We start from the raw sequence: 16,980 nt of genomic DNA on the forward strand, positions 1-16,980 counted from the left end.
CGGACAGACGGACGGACAGACGGACGGACAGACGGACGGACAGACGGACGGACAGACGGACGGACAGACGGACGGACAGACGGACGGACGGACAGACGGACGGACAGACGGACGGACAGACGGACGGACAGACGGACGGACAGACGGACGGACGGACAGACGGACGGACGGACGGACGGACAGACGGACGGACAGACGGACGGACAGACGGACGGACAGACGGACGGTCATGGCTAGATCGACAAAAAATGTCACGACGATCAAGAATATATATACTTTATGGAGCCTCAGACGAATATTTCTAGTAGTTACAAACAGAATGACGAAATTAGTATACCCCCCATCCTATGGTGGAGGGTATAATAAGCGATCCGACACTGAATGTATCCTTCAGGATATTTTGCGCCTGTAGATTCATGACTTCCAACTGACTTTATTAATCATGGTTTTATTTGGTCTGTGCATTGATATTGCTTCTATATAAATCGATCTCCAAATGTTTACTTCTCATTTTCGTTTGAAATAAAGGTAATGGGAAAGTAACGATAGTATCGATATTTATTATTAAAACTATCAAAAATATCGAATGTTCCGATTATTGATAGTTTGCCAGCTCTACCAGATCGGGCGTTTTTTGAATATAGCTGTCATATATACCTCTATACTGATTTAAGACCTTGGATCCGTGCAACGCACAATTTAGCACGATGAGTCGTGTTGGGCCACTCGACAACCGTACCAAGTATGGTCTAGATCCGACTACATTTGGATATAACTGTTGATTAATGGCCTTGGGGCCAAAAAAATATCGAATGTTCCGATTATTGATAGTTTTCCAGCTCTAACAGATCGGGCGTTTTTTGAATATAGCTGTCATATATACCTCTATACTGATTTAAGACCTGGGATCCATGCAACGCACAATTTAGCACGATGAGTCGTGTTGGTATGTCTAGATCCGACTACATTTGGATATAGCTGCTGATTAATGGCCTTGGGGCCACAAAAAACCCGCATTTATTACCCGATTTCGCTACATTTTACCACAGTGATCTGTATAAAGCTCCTCGTATATCATTCTCCCCATTTGAGATCTTGAAATTGGAAAGAAGCATTTATAACCCGATTTCCAAATTTAAAATTTGGTGAATGAGCAAAAAATTAATCTTATAAATTATTGTTTTAAGTAACGAAATTTTAATAATAATTGGCTGAAGACGGGCCAATTTATTTCATGTCATATATAAACTTTTCCCCACCTTCCTTTATTTGAAATAAAAATTGAAAAGAAACAATTTTCGATAAACTTTAATTGTAACGAAATTTTAATAATAATTGGCTGAAGACGGGCCAATTTATTTCATGTCATATATAAACTTTTCCCCACCTTCCTTTATTTGAAATAAAAATTGAAAAGAAACAATTTTCGATAAACTTTTAATTGTACTTTGTTCTGAACATATTTAACCTCGAACTCTATATTAAAATTTCTCAAAGTAAACAACCCTAGCTTTTAATAAAGCAAAACGTCTGGAACACAATTAAAAGTTACAAAACATTCCTAGGTTCTATCACGTTTTTCATACTGCCTTTGATGTATTCATAAGCAAAAATATTTTTTAATTATTTTGTCTGCCTCATGATATTATGTTTCAGTTCCTTATTATTAATTTTTGTTTTGGTTTGTTGTAATATTACTCGTAATTATGAATATTTAATACATCGTCGTTGACATGCAAATATTCATAATTTTTGTTTGTAATTTAGCTGGAATTGGAAAAAATTTTTATTAGAAAAATAATTGGTATAATAAAAGCAACAATTTAATTACAATTTCTCTTGGCAATGTCGAATGCTCACATAACACATTTAATGGAAGTATAGTTACTCTTACGAGTAACTGAAGATCATTGACTTAAAATATATTTATTAAGTTTATCCTATTTCTTACCTCCTTTTATATTGCATTTTATGAATCATTTTTGTTCATTCAGATATGGCTTGAAGCAATGAATCATATCCAGACAATTGGGATTTGGTTCATGTCACAAAGCAATCAAAATTTGTGGTGTAATCTTTGCAATGTCCAAAACAATGATATGTGTGCGAACTTGTATTAGTGTCCTAATGGTGAAGTGTCCTGGTGGTGAAGCAAGGCAACAAAAAATTATATATTTTTTTTTTTAAATGAATAGTGTTATAAATTTTTTTTAAATTTTCCTGCGGATTTTAAAATATTGATTTACAAGTTTTGGGTTTGAAAGTTAGCTGAAAGTATAAGTGAAATAAAACCAGTAAGGAAAGGCAAAAGTCGGGCGGAGCCGACTATATATTGGGTTGCCCAAAAAGTAATTGCGGATTTTTCATATAGTCGGCGTTGACAAATTTTTTCACAACTTGTGACTCTGTAATTGCATTCTTTCTTCTGTCAGTTATCAGCTGTTACTTTTAGCTTGCTTAGAAAAAAGTGTAACAAAAGTATATTTGATTAAAGTTCATTCAAAGTTTTATTAAAAATGCATTAACTTTCTTTTAAAAAATCCGCAATTACTTTTTGGGCAACCCAATAATACCCTACACCACCTGGTGTACGTAGTACTTTTTATATATAGAACTTCCTACTGAAATATCAAATAGAATTCAAGATTTTTCTGCGATAGGACAGCAAATTTTGATTTCCACATCCTTAAAAGGCCATATCGGATAAAAGATTATAGGGGAGTTATATCGAAACCTGTGCCAACTTTGATGACACATACGTCAAATAGAATATCTCTCGCCCTATATTGTAGAGATGTGACCAAAGTTGTGACTTTTACTGCCTTAACAGTCCATATCGGATAAAATATTTACATTGGAGCTATATCTAAATCCGGACCGATTTTGAAGAAATTTTGCGCTCTCATTGGAACGTCAATTAAAAGGTTTTAAGCAAAATCGAACGAAAATTGTGGTTTCTACAGCCTTAAAAGGCCATATCGGATGTAAGAGATAAATGGGAGCTATGTCTTAATGTAGACCGATTTATATGAAATCTTGCACTCGCATTGGGACTTTAAATAAAACAACTCACGCTAAATTTTGTAGAAATCGGGCCAAAATTGTGCTTACTATAGTCTTTAAAGACCAAATCGGATGAAAGATATATATGGGAGGTATATCTAAATCTGAACAGATTTTTATGAAATGTTGCAAACATATGAAGACGTCAAATAAAGCACATCACTCCAAATTCGGTAGAGATCGGACCAAAGTTGTGGCTGCTACGGCTTTAAAACTCGATATCGGATAAAAGATATATATAGGTGCTATATCTAAATTTGCACCGATTTTAATGAAATTTTGCAGTCCGATTGAAACTTCAAAGAAAACAATTCGTGAAAAATTTTGTAAAAGTCCTACTAAAATTGTGGCTGCTATAGCCATAAAATTCCATATCAGATGAAAGTTATATGGGAGCTATATCTAAATCTGAACCGATTTTAGCGAAATGCTTTTTGCACACAAATGAGGATGTTGAATAAAACACCCATGCCAAATTTTGTAAAGATCGGACCAAAATTGTGGCTTCTACAGCCTTAAAATTCCATATCGGATGAAAGATATATATAGGAGCTATATGTAAATCTGAACCGATTTTGATAAAAGGCGTCAAATAAAGCACCTCACGCCAAATCTTGTAGAGATCGGACCAAAATTGTGGCTTCTACAGCCTTATATGGCTTCTACATATCGGATGAAATATATATATGGGAGCTATATCTAAATCTGATCCGATTTTGTCCAAAATCAATGGCATTCGTCCTAGGGCCAAAAAAGAGACAAGTGCAAAATTTCACAACAATCGAATAATAAATGCGACCTGTAACTTGATCACAAGAATACATGGACAGACAGACGGACATAGCTAAATCGAATCAGGAAGTGATTCTGAGTCGATCGGCATACTAATCAATTAATCTAGCTCTTCTCCTTCTTAGCGTTGCAAACAAATGCACAAACTTATAATACCCTGCACCACAGTGGTGGTGTAGGGTATAAAAATTATTTACAAGAAAAAAATTTATATAAAAAGCTATTTGCCAAAATCTCTTCTTTCAAAAAAAAAAATTTTGTTTATTTCAAATCATAACAACAACTTTAAAGTCCACATTATTTTTCAAACGCAAGAACCTGAATGCATTTTCCATTACCAAGGTTTTTTTCGCAAAAAAAAAATCAAATACCTATTCAGGGATGGTACTTAGCAAGTAACAGACATTTTTACATTTTCTCAGAGATTAAAGCACACCGTACTGAATAATGAACTGTTGTCATTCAATTGTTAAAAATACACACTTCTAAAAATGAATGTAACCACGGTAATTGGGTTTATTTTTATTTCGTCTTGATGCCTTGATTGTTTTAAATTTGAACCCTCACAAGACTTCTTGTTTGCTTATTAACTCTTTCCACGAATAAACCACCATTGTCCTTGAACTTTAGATTTTAACCCCACATCTACTCAGTGACTCAATTGCTTTGAATTCTATTTCACTGTGTACGTGAGTTAAGGATATGCATAACAACACCGTTGGCCAGAAACAAAAAATCCCTCCACTATCCCCAACAAGTTTTTGACGGCCATTAAAGATGTGACGCAGTAGCGCGGAAAAGGATTAGAGCAATTAAATGTAAATGAAAGAGTCCTGAATAAGTAAAAGCAAATGGTACTACATGGTAATAATTATAAAACTAATGAAAAATAATAAAATATTTTTTTAGCAAACAAATTTTTATGATAAAAATTTGGTAAAGACATTTTTAAAAAACAATTTCATAAAGAAATTTAAACAAAAAAAAAAATTATAGGAAAAATTTCGTCAAGAAATTTGTATAGATTAGATTCGATTTGCGATGGACGAAGGACTATATATTATTATGGACTTTTTACTTGTAGAGCTGGCAAACTACCGATAATCTCAACCTTCGATATTTTCGAATGTTTTAATAATAAATATCGATAGTAACGACACTATCGTTAATTTCCTATCACCTATATTTCATACTAAAATGGGAAGTTAAAATCAGGAGATCGATTTATATAGAAGCAATATCAATGCAGAGACCAAAAAAAACATGATTAATAAAGTCAGTTGGAAGTCATGGGAGAAATCATTGTACAAAATGTTAGCCTAATCAGATGAAAATTCCGCCCTCTATAGGCACAATGTATCTTAAAGGATGCATTGAGTGTCGGATTGTTTATTTTTGTTTAATTTGCAAAAAATTTACCATTTGCGATAGTATCAATCGGAACAAGTAAAAAGGAGTAAAGTTCGGCCGGGCCGAATTTTGGATACCCACCACCCCCTGTATATATGTAAACCACCTTTCGTTATAATGCGGTGAAAATGCATAATTTATGCCCTCATAGCAGCTATATCGAAATATGGTCCGATTTGGACCAAATTCGACATGGATATTGAGTGCTCTAATAAGTACCAGTCATTGCTCAATTTTGAAGAAAAAAATTGGTCTTTTTAGTAGCCATATTCAAATATAGACCAATCTGAACCATATACAACACAGATGTCGAAAAGCCTAACATAAGTCACTGTGTCAAATTTCAGCGAAATCGGAATATAAATGCGCCTTTTAGGGGACCAAGACTTTAAATCGAGAAATCGATTTATGTGTCATCTTTATCCAAATCTGAACCGTTCTTGGCCGAATTGAAGAGGGATGTCGAAGGGCCTAACACAAGGTACTGTTCCAAATTTCGGCGAAATCGGAAAATAAATGTGCCTATATGGCAGCTATATCCAAATCTGGGCCGATCTGGGCCAAATTGAAAAAGAATGTCGAAGAGCCTAACACAACTCACTGTCCCAAATTTTAGCAAAATCGGATAATAAAGGTGGGTTTTATGCGCCTAAGACCCGAAATCGGTCTATATGGGGGCTATATCAAGATATAGTCCGATATAGCCCATCTTTGAACTTAACCTGCGTATGGACAAAAAAAAAGAATCTGTGCAAAGTTTCAGCTCAATATCTCTATTTTTAAAGACTGTAGCGTGATTTCAACAGAGAAACGGACGGACATGGATAGATCGTCTTCGATTTTTACGCTGATCAAGAATATATATACTTTATAGGGTCGGTAATGGATATTTCGATGTGTTGCAAACGGAATGACAAAATGAATAAAAATATCAATCGATATTCAGTCAAAAAATTTAATATCGATAGTGCCATCGATATTTTGCCAGCTTGTGTTTTGGACTGTATAGTACTAAAACAACACGGCCGATACTACACAATAAGTACAATATTAATTTAAAACAGCAGCATGTTGCATACTTTTAGGCTATAAAATATTGGTTATTAAAGCTTTCATACCCAATTTTGCTTAATGTACAAATTGAATTATTTTTTATAACAGTTCAAATCCAAATCTTTACAAATCCGATAATCGTGCTTCAAGTATTAATTCAAGCGTTTTAATTCAATTTGACAAATATTGAAAAAAGTATGCTGATTATATGAATATGTCAACATACAATTTTCTAATCGCAGTTGTTCTTTAATCACATCAACTCTCTTATTTCTTGACAAACATTTTTCAATAAAAAAAATTATTATATAAAAATTTCGTCAAAAAATTTTTAAAGTAAAAATTTCGTCAAGAAAATTTCATAGCAAAAATTTCGTCAAGAAATTTTTATAGTAAACATTTCTTCAAGAAATTTTTATATTAACATTTCGTGAAGAAATTTTTATAGTAAAAATTTCGTCAAACAATTTTTTTAGCAAAAATTTCGTCAAGAAATTTTTGTAGTAAAAAAGCGCAGTAAGATGAAATTTAAATTCTAACAGCCAAGAGACATCTTATATCAACAACACACACAAAGCCAAAGACTTGTTATCCAGACGCTTGCCATAGAATAACTTTTCAATATGAGCACAGTAGCATCATGTAACGAGGCCTCTGGCAAAGGCCGAAATCGCGATCATTGCAGCCTGCCCGTTGATATATTTAACACCCCACAAATGTTGGCACTCTTTAAAGTGTTTTTGTTGTTTTGTTTTGAAACAAAAAAAAAACGCATTGGTCTAAACTGATTAAACCAACAATAATAAATGTTTATATAAAAATTTCATTAAAATTTTTTATAGTAAAAATTTCGTCGTAGCGCAAGATATGTGAAAAAATTTTTAAGCCAAAAATTTCGTAAAGAAATTTTTGTAGTAAGAAATTTAAATTTCGTTAAGAAATTTTTAATGGACAAATTTCTTCAAGAATTGTAATATCAAAATTTTTATAGTAAAAACATTATCAAAAAATTTTAATAGTAAAAATTTCGTGAAGAAATTTTTGTAGAAAAAATTTTCGTGGAAAACTTTTTTGAATAAATTGTTATAGCAAATATTTAAAAAGAAATTCTTTCATACCGTAAGCAGAAGCTCTCATAATTGTTTTTAATTATCAGCTTAGAATTACACTTTGTAGGTTAATATGGGAGCTAATGAAAGCTAGCGCGCGGCGGAACAGGGTAGCAGGTCAATATAGGCTATGTTTTATTGGGTTGCCCAAAAAGTAATTGTCGGTAATATAGTTGGCGTTGACAAATTTTTTCAACGGCTTGTGACTCTGTAATTGCATTCTTTCTTCTATCAGTTATCAGCTGTTACTTTAAGCTTGCTTTAGAAAAAAAGTGCGCGAAATTTTGTTTACATTTGTTTGTCTGGCGTCAATTTTAATATGGGTACCACATGTATTGAAAGAAATTCATTGAACAAACCGAATCAACGCTTGTGATATGCACCTTAACCACCTAATCCACCAAAAGAAGGTTATGCTGTCTGTTTGGTGGGATTGGAAGGGTGTGGTATATTTTTTTTGAGCTGCTTCCAAGGAACCAAACGATTAATTCGGATGTTTACTGTCAACAATTGGACAAATTGAATACAGCGATCAAGGAGAAGCGACCAGAATTGGTCAATCGTAAAGGTGTTATATTCCACCAAGACAACGCTAGACCGCACACATCTTTGGTCACTCGCCAAAAACTGAGTGAGCTTGGCTGGGAACTTTTGATGCATCCACCATAAAGCCTGACCTTGCACCATCAGACTACCATTTATTTATTTTGACCTTTGCAGAACTCCTTAAATGGTAAAACTTTCGGCAATGATGAGGCTATAAAATCGCACTTGGTTCAGTTTTTTGCAGATAAAGGCCAGAAGTTCTATGAGCGTGGAATACTAAATTTGCCAGGAAGATGGCAAAAGGTTATCGAACAAAATGGCAATTATATATTTGATTAAAGTTCATTCTAAGTTTTATTAAAAATGCATTTACTTTCTTTTAAAAAATCCGCAATTACTTTTTAGGCAACCCAATATTTTAATACTAGATAAACAAACCGTGAAGGACAAAAAAACACAAACAAAAATATTCAATGCAAGTCTTTTTGTTTGACATCAGGTGGTAAAACTGTTTGCCACTCTGCCAAAACAATACGAAGAAAAAGATTGAAAATATTTGTAAAATTTACAAATAAAATTTGCAAAACATGTGCGGGCACAGAAGTGAAATTAGTCATTACCAAATTCTATGCTGACATATCCATATTTAAAGAACTTTTTCCAACACTTGTTAAATTAAAACATAATAGAAAGCAAGATTATCGAGATTGAAAAGATTTGGATGGTTATGCAATTTTAGAACCTAAAAGTAGGCTACAGGCTGCTGTATTAATGTATCAATGTACTGTATAGTGCAGAACATATATTCATGATATCGACACCTAGAGGAATTTTGCCTAGGGCTTCTTGTTTTAGTACTATACAGTCCAAATTACATTTTAACTCATTATATCGATAAGTGAAAAAAGTCTGGCATGCACTAAAAGAAAAAACACGACAAGTACTTATCTTTTTTTAATTTGAAGTTTGCAAATGAATTTCTTACCTAAAGCCTAGTGCAGACTTCTTCTTTTCATACCAACAACTGTCAAAACGCACTATAAAAAATGGTGACGAAGATAATGCGAACACATTCCGCAAAAGTGGTACTGAGTACTATGAGCAAATTAGTAGCGACATGTCGCTGCATCGTGATTAATTTCGCACAATTTGAATTACAAATGTAATTAAATACTTACGAAATAGGCTTAATAAACTCTGCTTCACTACTGTCGTCTTTGTTGTGTGTGTTGTTCGATTTTTTGTGTGTTCTGACAAAGAAAAGGTCCCTTAAGACTCCGCAATAATTTAATAGGCATTATCGCTGTGAATGAAGCCAGTACTAGGCATAAGGAAGTTTAGGTAAGAAATATATACAAAGTTTGTCAAGCCGTTTGCAGTATATTAATTATCGAAAATAATTGTTCAAAGGATAATAGCGGAGCGGACCAGATTCAGCTAGTTTTTTTATAAAAAAAAAAACCGAATACTATAGATGACGTAAAGGGTTTAGTACCGTTTGGCACGGGATAGCTGTGAGCACCTCACAAGTTGAAACATTGAGGTCCGATATGTGTGGTGATCATTGCTGTCACGAGAAGCTTAGCTGCGAGCTACAAGTACATGAAGGATTATACGAGCGTAAAATCTTGAATACAATTTATGAACTAATTTGCGTAAACGTAAAATATCCGTGTCGTATGAAATTCTACAAACGCTGGGTTCACTAATATAAGGTTGTGGTATTTGTGAAAACCTAAAGTAGAAAAATCTGCCTATTGTGAATGTTGTCTTCAGTAAAAATTCTGACAAAATGCAACATAGTGTAATATGCTGCATTTTGTCAGAATTTTTACTACATAATTTTTCTTTTAAAAAACGGCTTAAAATATTTACTTTTTGTACGTTTTAATAATTCAATTTGAATGTGAACAAATGCACATTGCAAACAAGTAAGAAAAACATAAACAATGACAAGTTTGACAAGCTTAATGGGGAAAATTCAAACAATTGTATTTCGCCTGACCGCTTGCCATAACTTGTACACTTCTTATTTAACAAACACTTCTTATTTATATAGATTGTACTAAATCGATCCCGGTATAGATATGGTACCCATATATGTTAAAATGATCTCCCGATATGATTTCTGGGACCTTCTAAGGACCCAATTATTGTTCAGCTTGGCTTTATTTAGCATTTTGAGTTTTGTTACAACGTACAATATCCATTCAAGGTATGGCCACAATATCCCTATGACTGATCTTCAGATTTGACTTTCTCAGCACATAGTGATGAGTGAGTGAGCGAGGGATATAATTTAAGGGCAAATGAGAGTGGTGCAGACTTCAGGTATTGTATAAAATAAAAATGAAATACCAAACAATAGTTTCTCTTGTTATGTATTGTTATTATTTTAATAAAAGGTTTTTGTTTTACTTAAAATTATAAATGATTTTATAAGGTAATTCTATTATTGTAATATTGTTTCATTAATTTAATAATATTTGATATATTATGGTAATATAAAGAAAATATACAAATTGCTTTAGGTTTGTTTTTTTTCTGTTTAAAAAAATTGTAGTTTTTTCTGTTTTTTTTTTTAAAGGAAAAAGGAGAGATTTTCTTTTGTTTCTTGTTTTTGGTGGAAAAGGGCAGGGATCAATGATTACTTTTAACAAATCTATTTATGTTCTGTTTACAATTAACAACTAAATATGGCGATTTTTTGTTAAACAAAATTTTTTCACTTTTTTCTATATGTATAAATTTAGGTTTTTTTGTTTTTTTTCTGATTTTTTTTTATATAAAAAAAATTAATATAAACTTTATTTCGTTCTTTCTTCTAATTTTTTGTGTGTTTTGATTATTAGCTAATAAAAAAAAATCATAATAATAAACGTTAATCCAAAAAACGAGATTAAACCTAAACATTATAGGTACAGTTTTCGTTTCGTTATGTTAAAAATTTTAACAAAATATGCATCTGGTTGGTGTAAATATTAATGTTTTGTTTTTCTTGTTTTAAACCTAAAAATCTAAAAAATGTTTTAAAAAAATATTAAGTAAATATTACACTCAAGCGAAATCGAGGGGAGATGAAAAATGAATGAATATGAGATGCTACATAGATACGAGTCCGTGAGTGAAATGGGTGAGTGAGTGAGTGAGTTTTGGCAAATGAATGGATATAATGATTACAAAATATATGTATATGCATACTTATAATGACAACGATTGCTTTGTTTTGTTGTTGATATGGTATATGATTCAATGACATACATAATTGATTTCTTTTTGTGGTGATTTTTTGAACTTATGCAAAATAATAATTAAATATTTATATATAAACATATAGAGTAATAGGGGGTATAGTTTTTGCTTTTGTTTAAAAAGAATACACAAAAATTTGTTCGTTCTGTTATTAATTTTCTGTTAATAATCAAATACAACAAAAAAAGAGATTTAGCAGTAGATTGTTGTTGAGTCGAAGAGATTTCCGAAAATAAAATTCTTTTTTCAAGGCCTTAGGGTTTTGTTGTTGCTTAGATTCCTTGGTGTCCTTGGGCTAGGCTGGGCTGTTGAGATTCATTTTTGTTTTCTTATTTTCTTATTTTAATATGTTATAGTCTAAAAGAAAGACTTGAAATTGAGACTCTTCTTTCCATTTTTGATTTCCCTTTTTGCTACTTCAGTTGCGCTGTGTCTGCTGTAGTATAGCCAGGGCTGTGGCTGGACCCATTTCTTTAGAAATTTTCATTTTAAATGTCCTTGGAAACCTTCTGTTTTGATTTGCAGTATCGTTTACTAAGTTATTTTTTGGCAGCTTCTTAGAAACAGATATCTATTATGTTTCGTATTAGTCATCTACCATAGCACCCGCGAGTGATGTTTTGGTGTGGATTTTGGTCAGTTTATTTTTTGATTATGGATTTTTTTTTGTGGTTTGGATGTTAGAGAGCATGTAAACAACAGGTGACAAGAGAAAAAGAGGAAAAAAACAAAAATGTTGTTATGGTTAATAATAGTTAGTTAAGTTAATTTTTGTATTAATATATTAATTAGAATATTGCAAATTATTATATATATATTTTTGAAAAATAAATAAAATCATATCATATGTATTTGCAAATGGTTCAAACATGTAAATAGAACTTTAAAATGGAAAAAAGTGAAGGTCAAAAATAAAATGCAATAACAGCCATAACACTAATTTTTGGTTAGCGATGCTGTGAACGAATCGAACTATTAAATATAGTGATTTTGGCAGTGCATGTCTCTTTTGTTTGAAATGAGATGATAATTCCGTTTGTCAAACATTGTGGCTTAGCAATTCAATAAATTGTAAAGGGTGATTTTTTTGAGGTTAGGATTTTCATGCATTAGTATTTGACAGATCACGTGGGATTTCAGACATGGTGTCAAAGAGAAAGATGCTCAGTATGCTTTGACATTTCATCATGAATAGACTTACTAACGAGCAACGCTTGCAAATCATTGAATTTTATTACCAAAATCAGTGTTCGGTTCGAAATGTGTAAAGGACCTTCTTGTATTACTCGAAACCGAACGAACGAAGGCTGAGCGACAGCTATTAGTAGAGTAGATTTATACAACTGAAGGCATGTCCGCCTATGACGCTGAACGCCTGGGGCTGAATATCGTGATCGAATCCGCTTTCGTATCGAAAGAAAATTTCATCTCGTGTTTAATGTGTGTTATACCACTTGTATATAAATGTGTCGAAATTTTTTTTAATAATGCCCGATTTAAACATTTGCGCTCTTAAATTTCAAAAATTCCCATTCAAAAAAGAGTTACATAATTCACAATAGAGAGATTTCGAACGATTCACTCGTTCACGTATGCGGTAATTCGGACCCTGGGTTAGAATCTTGCCGAGAATATCAGAGCGTCACAAATGTCACGACCATCGCTTGAAACCGTTGTATGTGTTCCAAGCGGTCACCCTTATAGACGAACATGCTAAACAATTCGCCTTTGTGAATTATTTATAAATGCTCGCAAAAATCATTTGGAAATTTTTAAAGCCGAATTTTGGATTACGCTTTAGGCCTGCCAACGAATTTAATTAAATCAGCCACCGTAGCACAGAGGTAAGCATGTCCGCCTATGACGCTGAACGCCTGGGTTCGAATCCTGGCGAGACCATCAGAAAAAAAATTCAGCGGTGGTTTTCCCCTCCTAATGCTGGCAACATTTGTGAGGTACTATGCCATGTAAAACTTCTCTCCAAAGAGATGTCGCACTGCGACACGTCGTTCGGTCCCTTATCATTGAGCTTAAACTTGAATCGGACTGCACTCATTGATATGCGAGAAGTTTGCCCCTGTTCCTTAGTGGAATGTTCATGGGCAAAATTTGCATTTGCAATGTTATCTCAATGTAAAATTATTTGTAAAGTTAATTAAATTACAATACCGTGAGAAATTTCTTCAAATTAATTTAAAGTGAGTAAAATGCTTATGACACATTGTTATACACAGGTAATATGTTTTACACATATTACAAGTCTCGTCGCAAATCTAGATTTGCTCCAAGTTTAAACATGATTTTAGTTATCATTTAAGAATTATTCACAATAGTGCTTTATGGTGGCATATTTTTTAATAAGCGTGTTCGTGTTCTCAAAAATGTATGCACATTTGCACAAATTTTTATTGGAAGTCGTTTACGTACTTTTTTTGCCAGCAGAAGAGAGCGGGAGAGTGTGTAAGAGCAAGCGAAATTTTGAGAAGTTGGTAAGAGAGAGCTTGCAAATTTCTGCTGGTGATATTTTTCTCAGCAGCAATTTGCAGCATCAAACAGATGTTTTTTGAAAACCAGCTGTTTTATTCAAATAAATAGCAACAAAGAATAAAGGCTGTGCTTACCCTCCTGCAAATTTTTACTAACAATTTTTACTGGAAAAGTACGCGAACAAACCTAATAAGAAAATAACACCACTGATTGAGGTGATGTATTTACATTTTAAAGTAACTATTACACATAAATTTATAAATAATTTATTCAAACTGCACAATGCCATGTGCTATATACATAATTCTTCAGTTGAAAATTTGCCAATGATAAATTTGCCTTTGTTGTCACCATTCAAGCCCAGAGGTTCATTGTCATAGACGTAAATGCTGACATGTCCAGTAACAGGAATAATTATTTAGGTTTGTATTTGTATACAAGCCGATTACTGGCTTATGTGTATGTCCTTAGTCAAATGGGTGGATGGATATACACCTAAGCTAGTAATCAGCTTGTATACAAATACAAACCCAAATGATTATTACTGTTACTGGACATGTCAACACCGTATTGTCAGAGAAGCCGTTTACTGGCTTAGGTGCATGTCCTTACCTAAACTAGGGTTTGTATTTTTGGTTTAAAAAACGGAGAAAAGATTAAATTGGTCGGACTCAGCCTTAAAATGGTCCCTTAATGTTAACCTGTCAAACTTCTGTACACTTTCAAGTTGACATTCTAGGTTTTATGTGCACTATCATGTGCAGCAGACAGAAAATTAAATGATTTGTGATTATATACATTTCAAATCTATAATTAAAAACTTGGAAAAGAACCAACATGTGAACAAATTTACTAAAATCTTAATAATTAAATTGGCGTGTTAGTGGGATTTGACTACAGCACTGCAGTTGGTCCAGTTCGTCTGCAATTATTTACAGCGACACGTCGCTTCTATTTTGCTCATAAAACTCAGTACCACTTCTGCGGAGTGTCTCTTCTTCTTATTTCACCCTGACAACAGTTTTTGACTATTGTCAGGGTGAAGAGTCGAATTCAGTACTAGGCTTAAAGCAGAGGAAAATGTTTGCATTTGTGAAAGAACTGTTATGGGGAATAGTCGAATCATTATGTGTGTTCGTGTACTCAAAATTTGTGGAAATATGCACAAGCTGCTACCGGAAGTCGTTCGCGTACTTTATTTGCCAGCAGAAAAGAGCGAGCAAAATTTTAATACATTGGTAATTGAGAACTTGCGTATTTCTACTAGAGATTTTTTTGCAGCATTGAACAGCTGTTGTTACTCTCCTGCATATTTTTACTAGAAAGGTACACGAACAGACTAATTATCGGAGAGAGAGAGTAAAACTTGTTATTTAATAGTTTGGCTTACGTTATGCAATATAGAAGTGAATTTTCATCTTCTCTTTTAAATATTGTAGATCTTGTAATTGTGAATTCGTTTCAAAGTACATGCACAAGTATCACAGTTGATGTAATTGTTATTCACAATAGTGCATTATGGTGAAATTTTTAAATGAGATTATAACAACGCCGACTTAGGTGAAGGTTAATACGCGTCTCTTTCTTGAAAAAAAAATTAAGCATTGAAATTTTCTTCAATCATCAATGTTGAAAAAATGATGGGCGTTTCTGCAAATACATATGATATGATTATTAAATGAATAAAAAATATACATAAAAACTAAAAAAAGTATAAACATTCATATTTCTTCGATTAGAATATTTTTTTGAGAAATAAAAAATTTCCCTTTACTTGTTTTTTGTGGTGCAAAAGTAGTTAATTAGAAAAAATATGTTCAAAATTGATATTTTGTTTTTAATTTAAAGTAATTTACAAAAACATGAAATTAAATATTATATTAATATATTTTTGTTGTTGTTGTTGTAGTAAGATAAATTGTTTTTAGTTAACTTGGCCTTTGGTTAGTTTTGTTCAGTTCATTTAGCAAATAAATAATAATAAAAAATTATTTTAAATGTTTTTGATTAAAATCAAATCAATTTGTATGTAGTATTATTGTTGGTTGTAGTTGTAGATATTAATAAAGATATTATTTTGCTATATGGAACATACAAAAAAAGATAGAAATCCGAAAACAGACACTATATTATTATTATTAATAACATTAGAGTCGATAGATAGGTATTATGTTTCAATGGTCAAAGAGGTCAAAAGACGCAACAGAAAAAAGTCAAAACAGAAAGATAGGAAAAAAGAGAAAAGTTGAACAACATTTGCAGGTGCATTTCAAATCAATATTACATGGGAAGTGGTGGTTTGCTTTGAAAGAACAAAAAAAAAATGCATAAAAAATAATCTTTTTATGACAATTTTGTAAAATCTGGCATTTTTCAATGTAATATTTATATGAATAAGTGTGTTGGGTATATAGGGATAACATGAGTGTAATGATTTTGGGTGTTATTCTGAGTTTTATTTGGTTTGTAAGTGTTGCCTGTATGAGGAGGGCGGAAGTTTGGAGAAACATGTTTTTTGTTTGTTGTTGGTAGGTATGCCATTAAAGCAAATGCAGATGCAAGTTTTAGTTTAAAATTTAGTTTTACAAGAATGTGTTTACGTACGTTCATACATCTTACATCTTAGAAGACTAAGCAAAATGTTTTTTTTTTCGATAAAGTTAATAACATTACATTGCCTTAAGGTTAATTTTTGGTTTATTTTAAGAGACCACAACCAAATTATAATGATTATTATTTGATTAATATACCACTATAAGTAAATATGATTAGCCTAAAAATAAATTAGTTATATATAGAGGAGATAGGTTAAAAACAAATATTGATGTCTATTATTTGGTGCCTCGGTAGATGAAAAACAAAATTGGAGGATGGTATGTATTTACTTTTTGGTTTAATACTGCTTCTAAATCTAATGCACACATGATACACATTTTGTAAAAATCAACAAAAAATAAAAAAAACAAGGTTTAATTAAAAAAAGAATACACAGGGTGTTACAATTTTTAATAATTTATGTTAAAGTACGAAACCCTGTGTATATGCTATAAAAAGAAATCTAAAAACTTTGAATTTTATGGCCTTTTTCAAAAAAATTTTGGGGAAAAAAATTTAATAAAGTGCCAAATTTTTGTCTTAAGTTGAAAATAAAATTTTTGTGTGCCGGAAAATTTTATTTAATATTAAAAAACTTGCTTGAAGTCCAGCGCAAAGCATAAATCCAGCAATTATTCTGTAATGGGGGAGGTCGATCGGGAGTATTATCCTG

The 16,980-nt window shown here is 32.3% G+C and overlaps 1 protein-coding gene across 7 annotated transcripts in view; it reads right to left on the reverse strand.

The window, feature by feature from the left end:
• Positions 1–10,469: 10,469 nt before the first annotated feature.
• Positions 10,470–16,980, reverse strand: part of LOC106082599 (protein held out wings) — a 159,077-nt gene continuing 152,566 nt past the window's right edge. For 5 of the 7 annotated variants that reach the window (XM_013245221.2, XM_013245218.2, XM_059362258.1 and 2 more), the window contains one exon: positions 10,472–11,819. Coding sequence is in view for 1 of the 7 variants with exons in the window: in XM_059362261.1 (XP_059218244.1) it covers positions 11,812–11,819 (8 nt within the window). In the remaining 6 variants the exon portion in view is untranslated. Of the gene's footprint in view, positions 11,820–16,980 lie in introns of all 7 variants that reach the window. The other 2 variants (XM_059362261.1, XM_059362259.1) reach the window with 2 other exon arrangements.

This window comes from Stomoxys calcitrans, chromosome 2, assembly GCF_963082655.1.
Source record: "Stomoxys calcitrans chromosome 2, idStoCalc2.1, whole genome shotgun sequence".
NCBI classification, from domain to species: Eukaryota; Metazoa; Arthropoda; class Insecta; order Diptera; family Muscidae; genus Stomoxys; species Stomoxys calcitrans.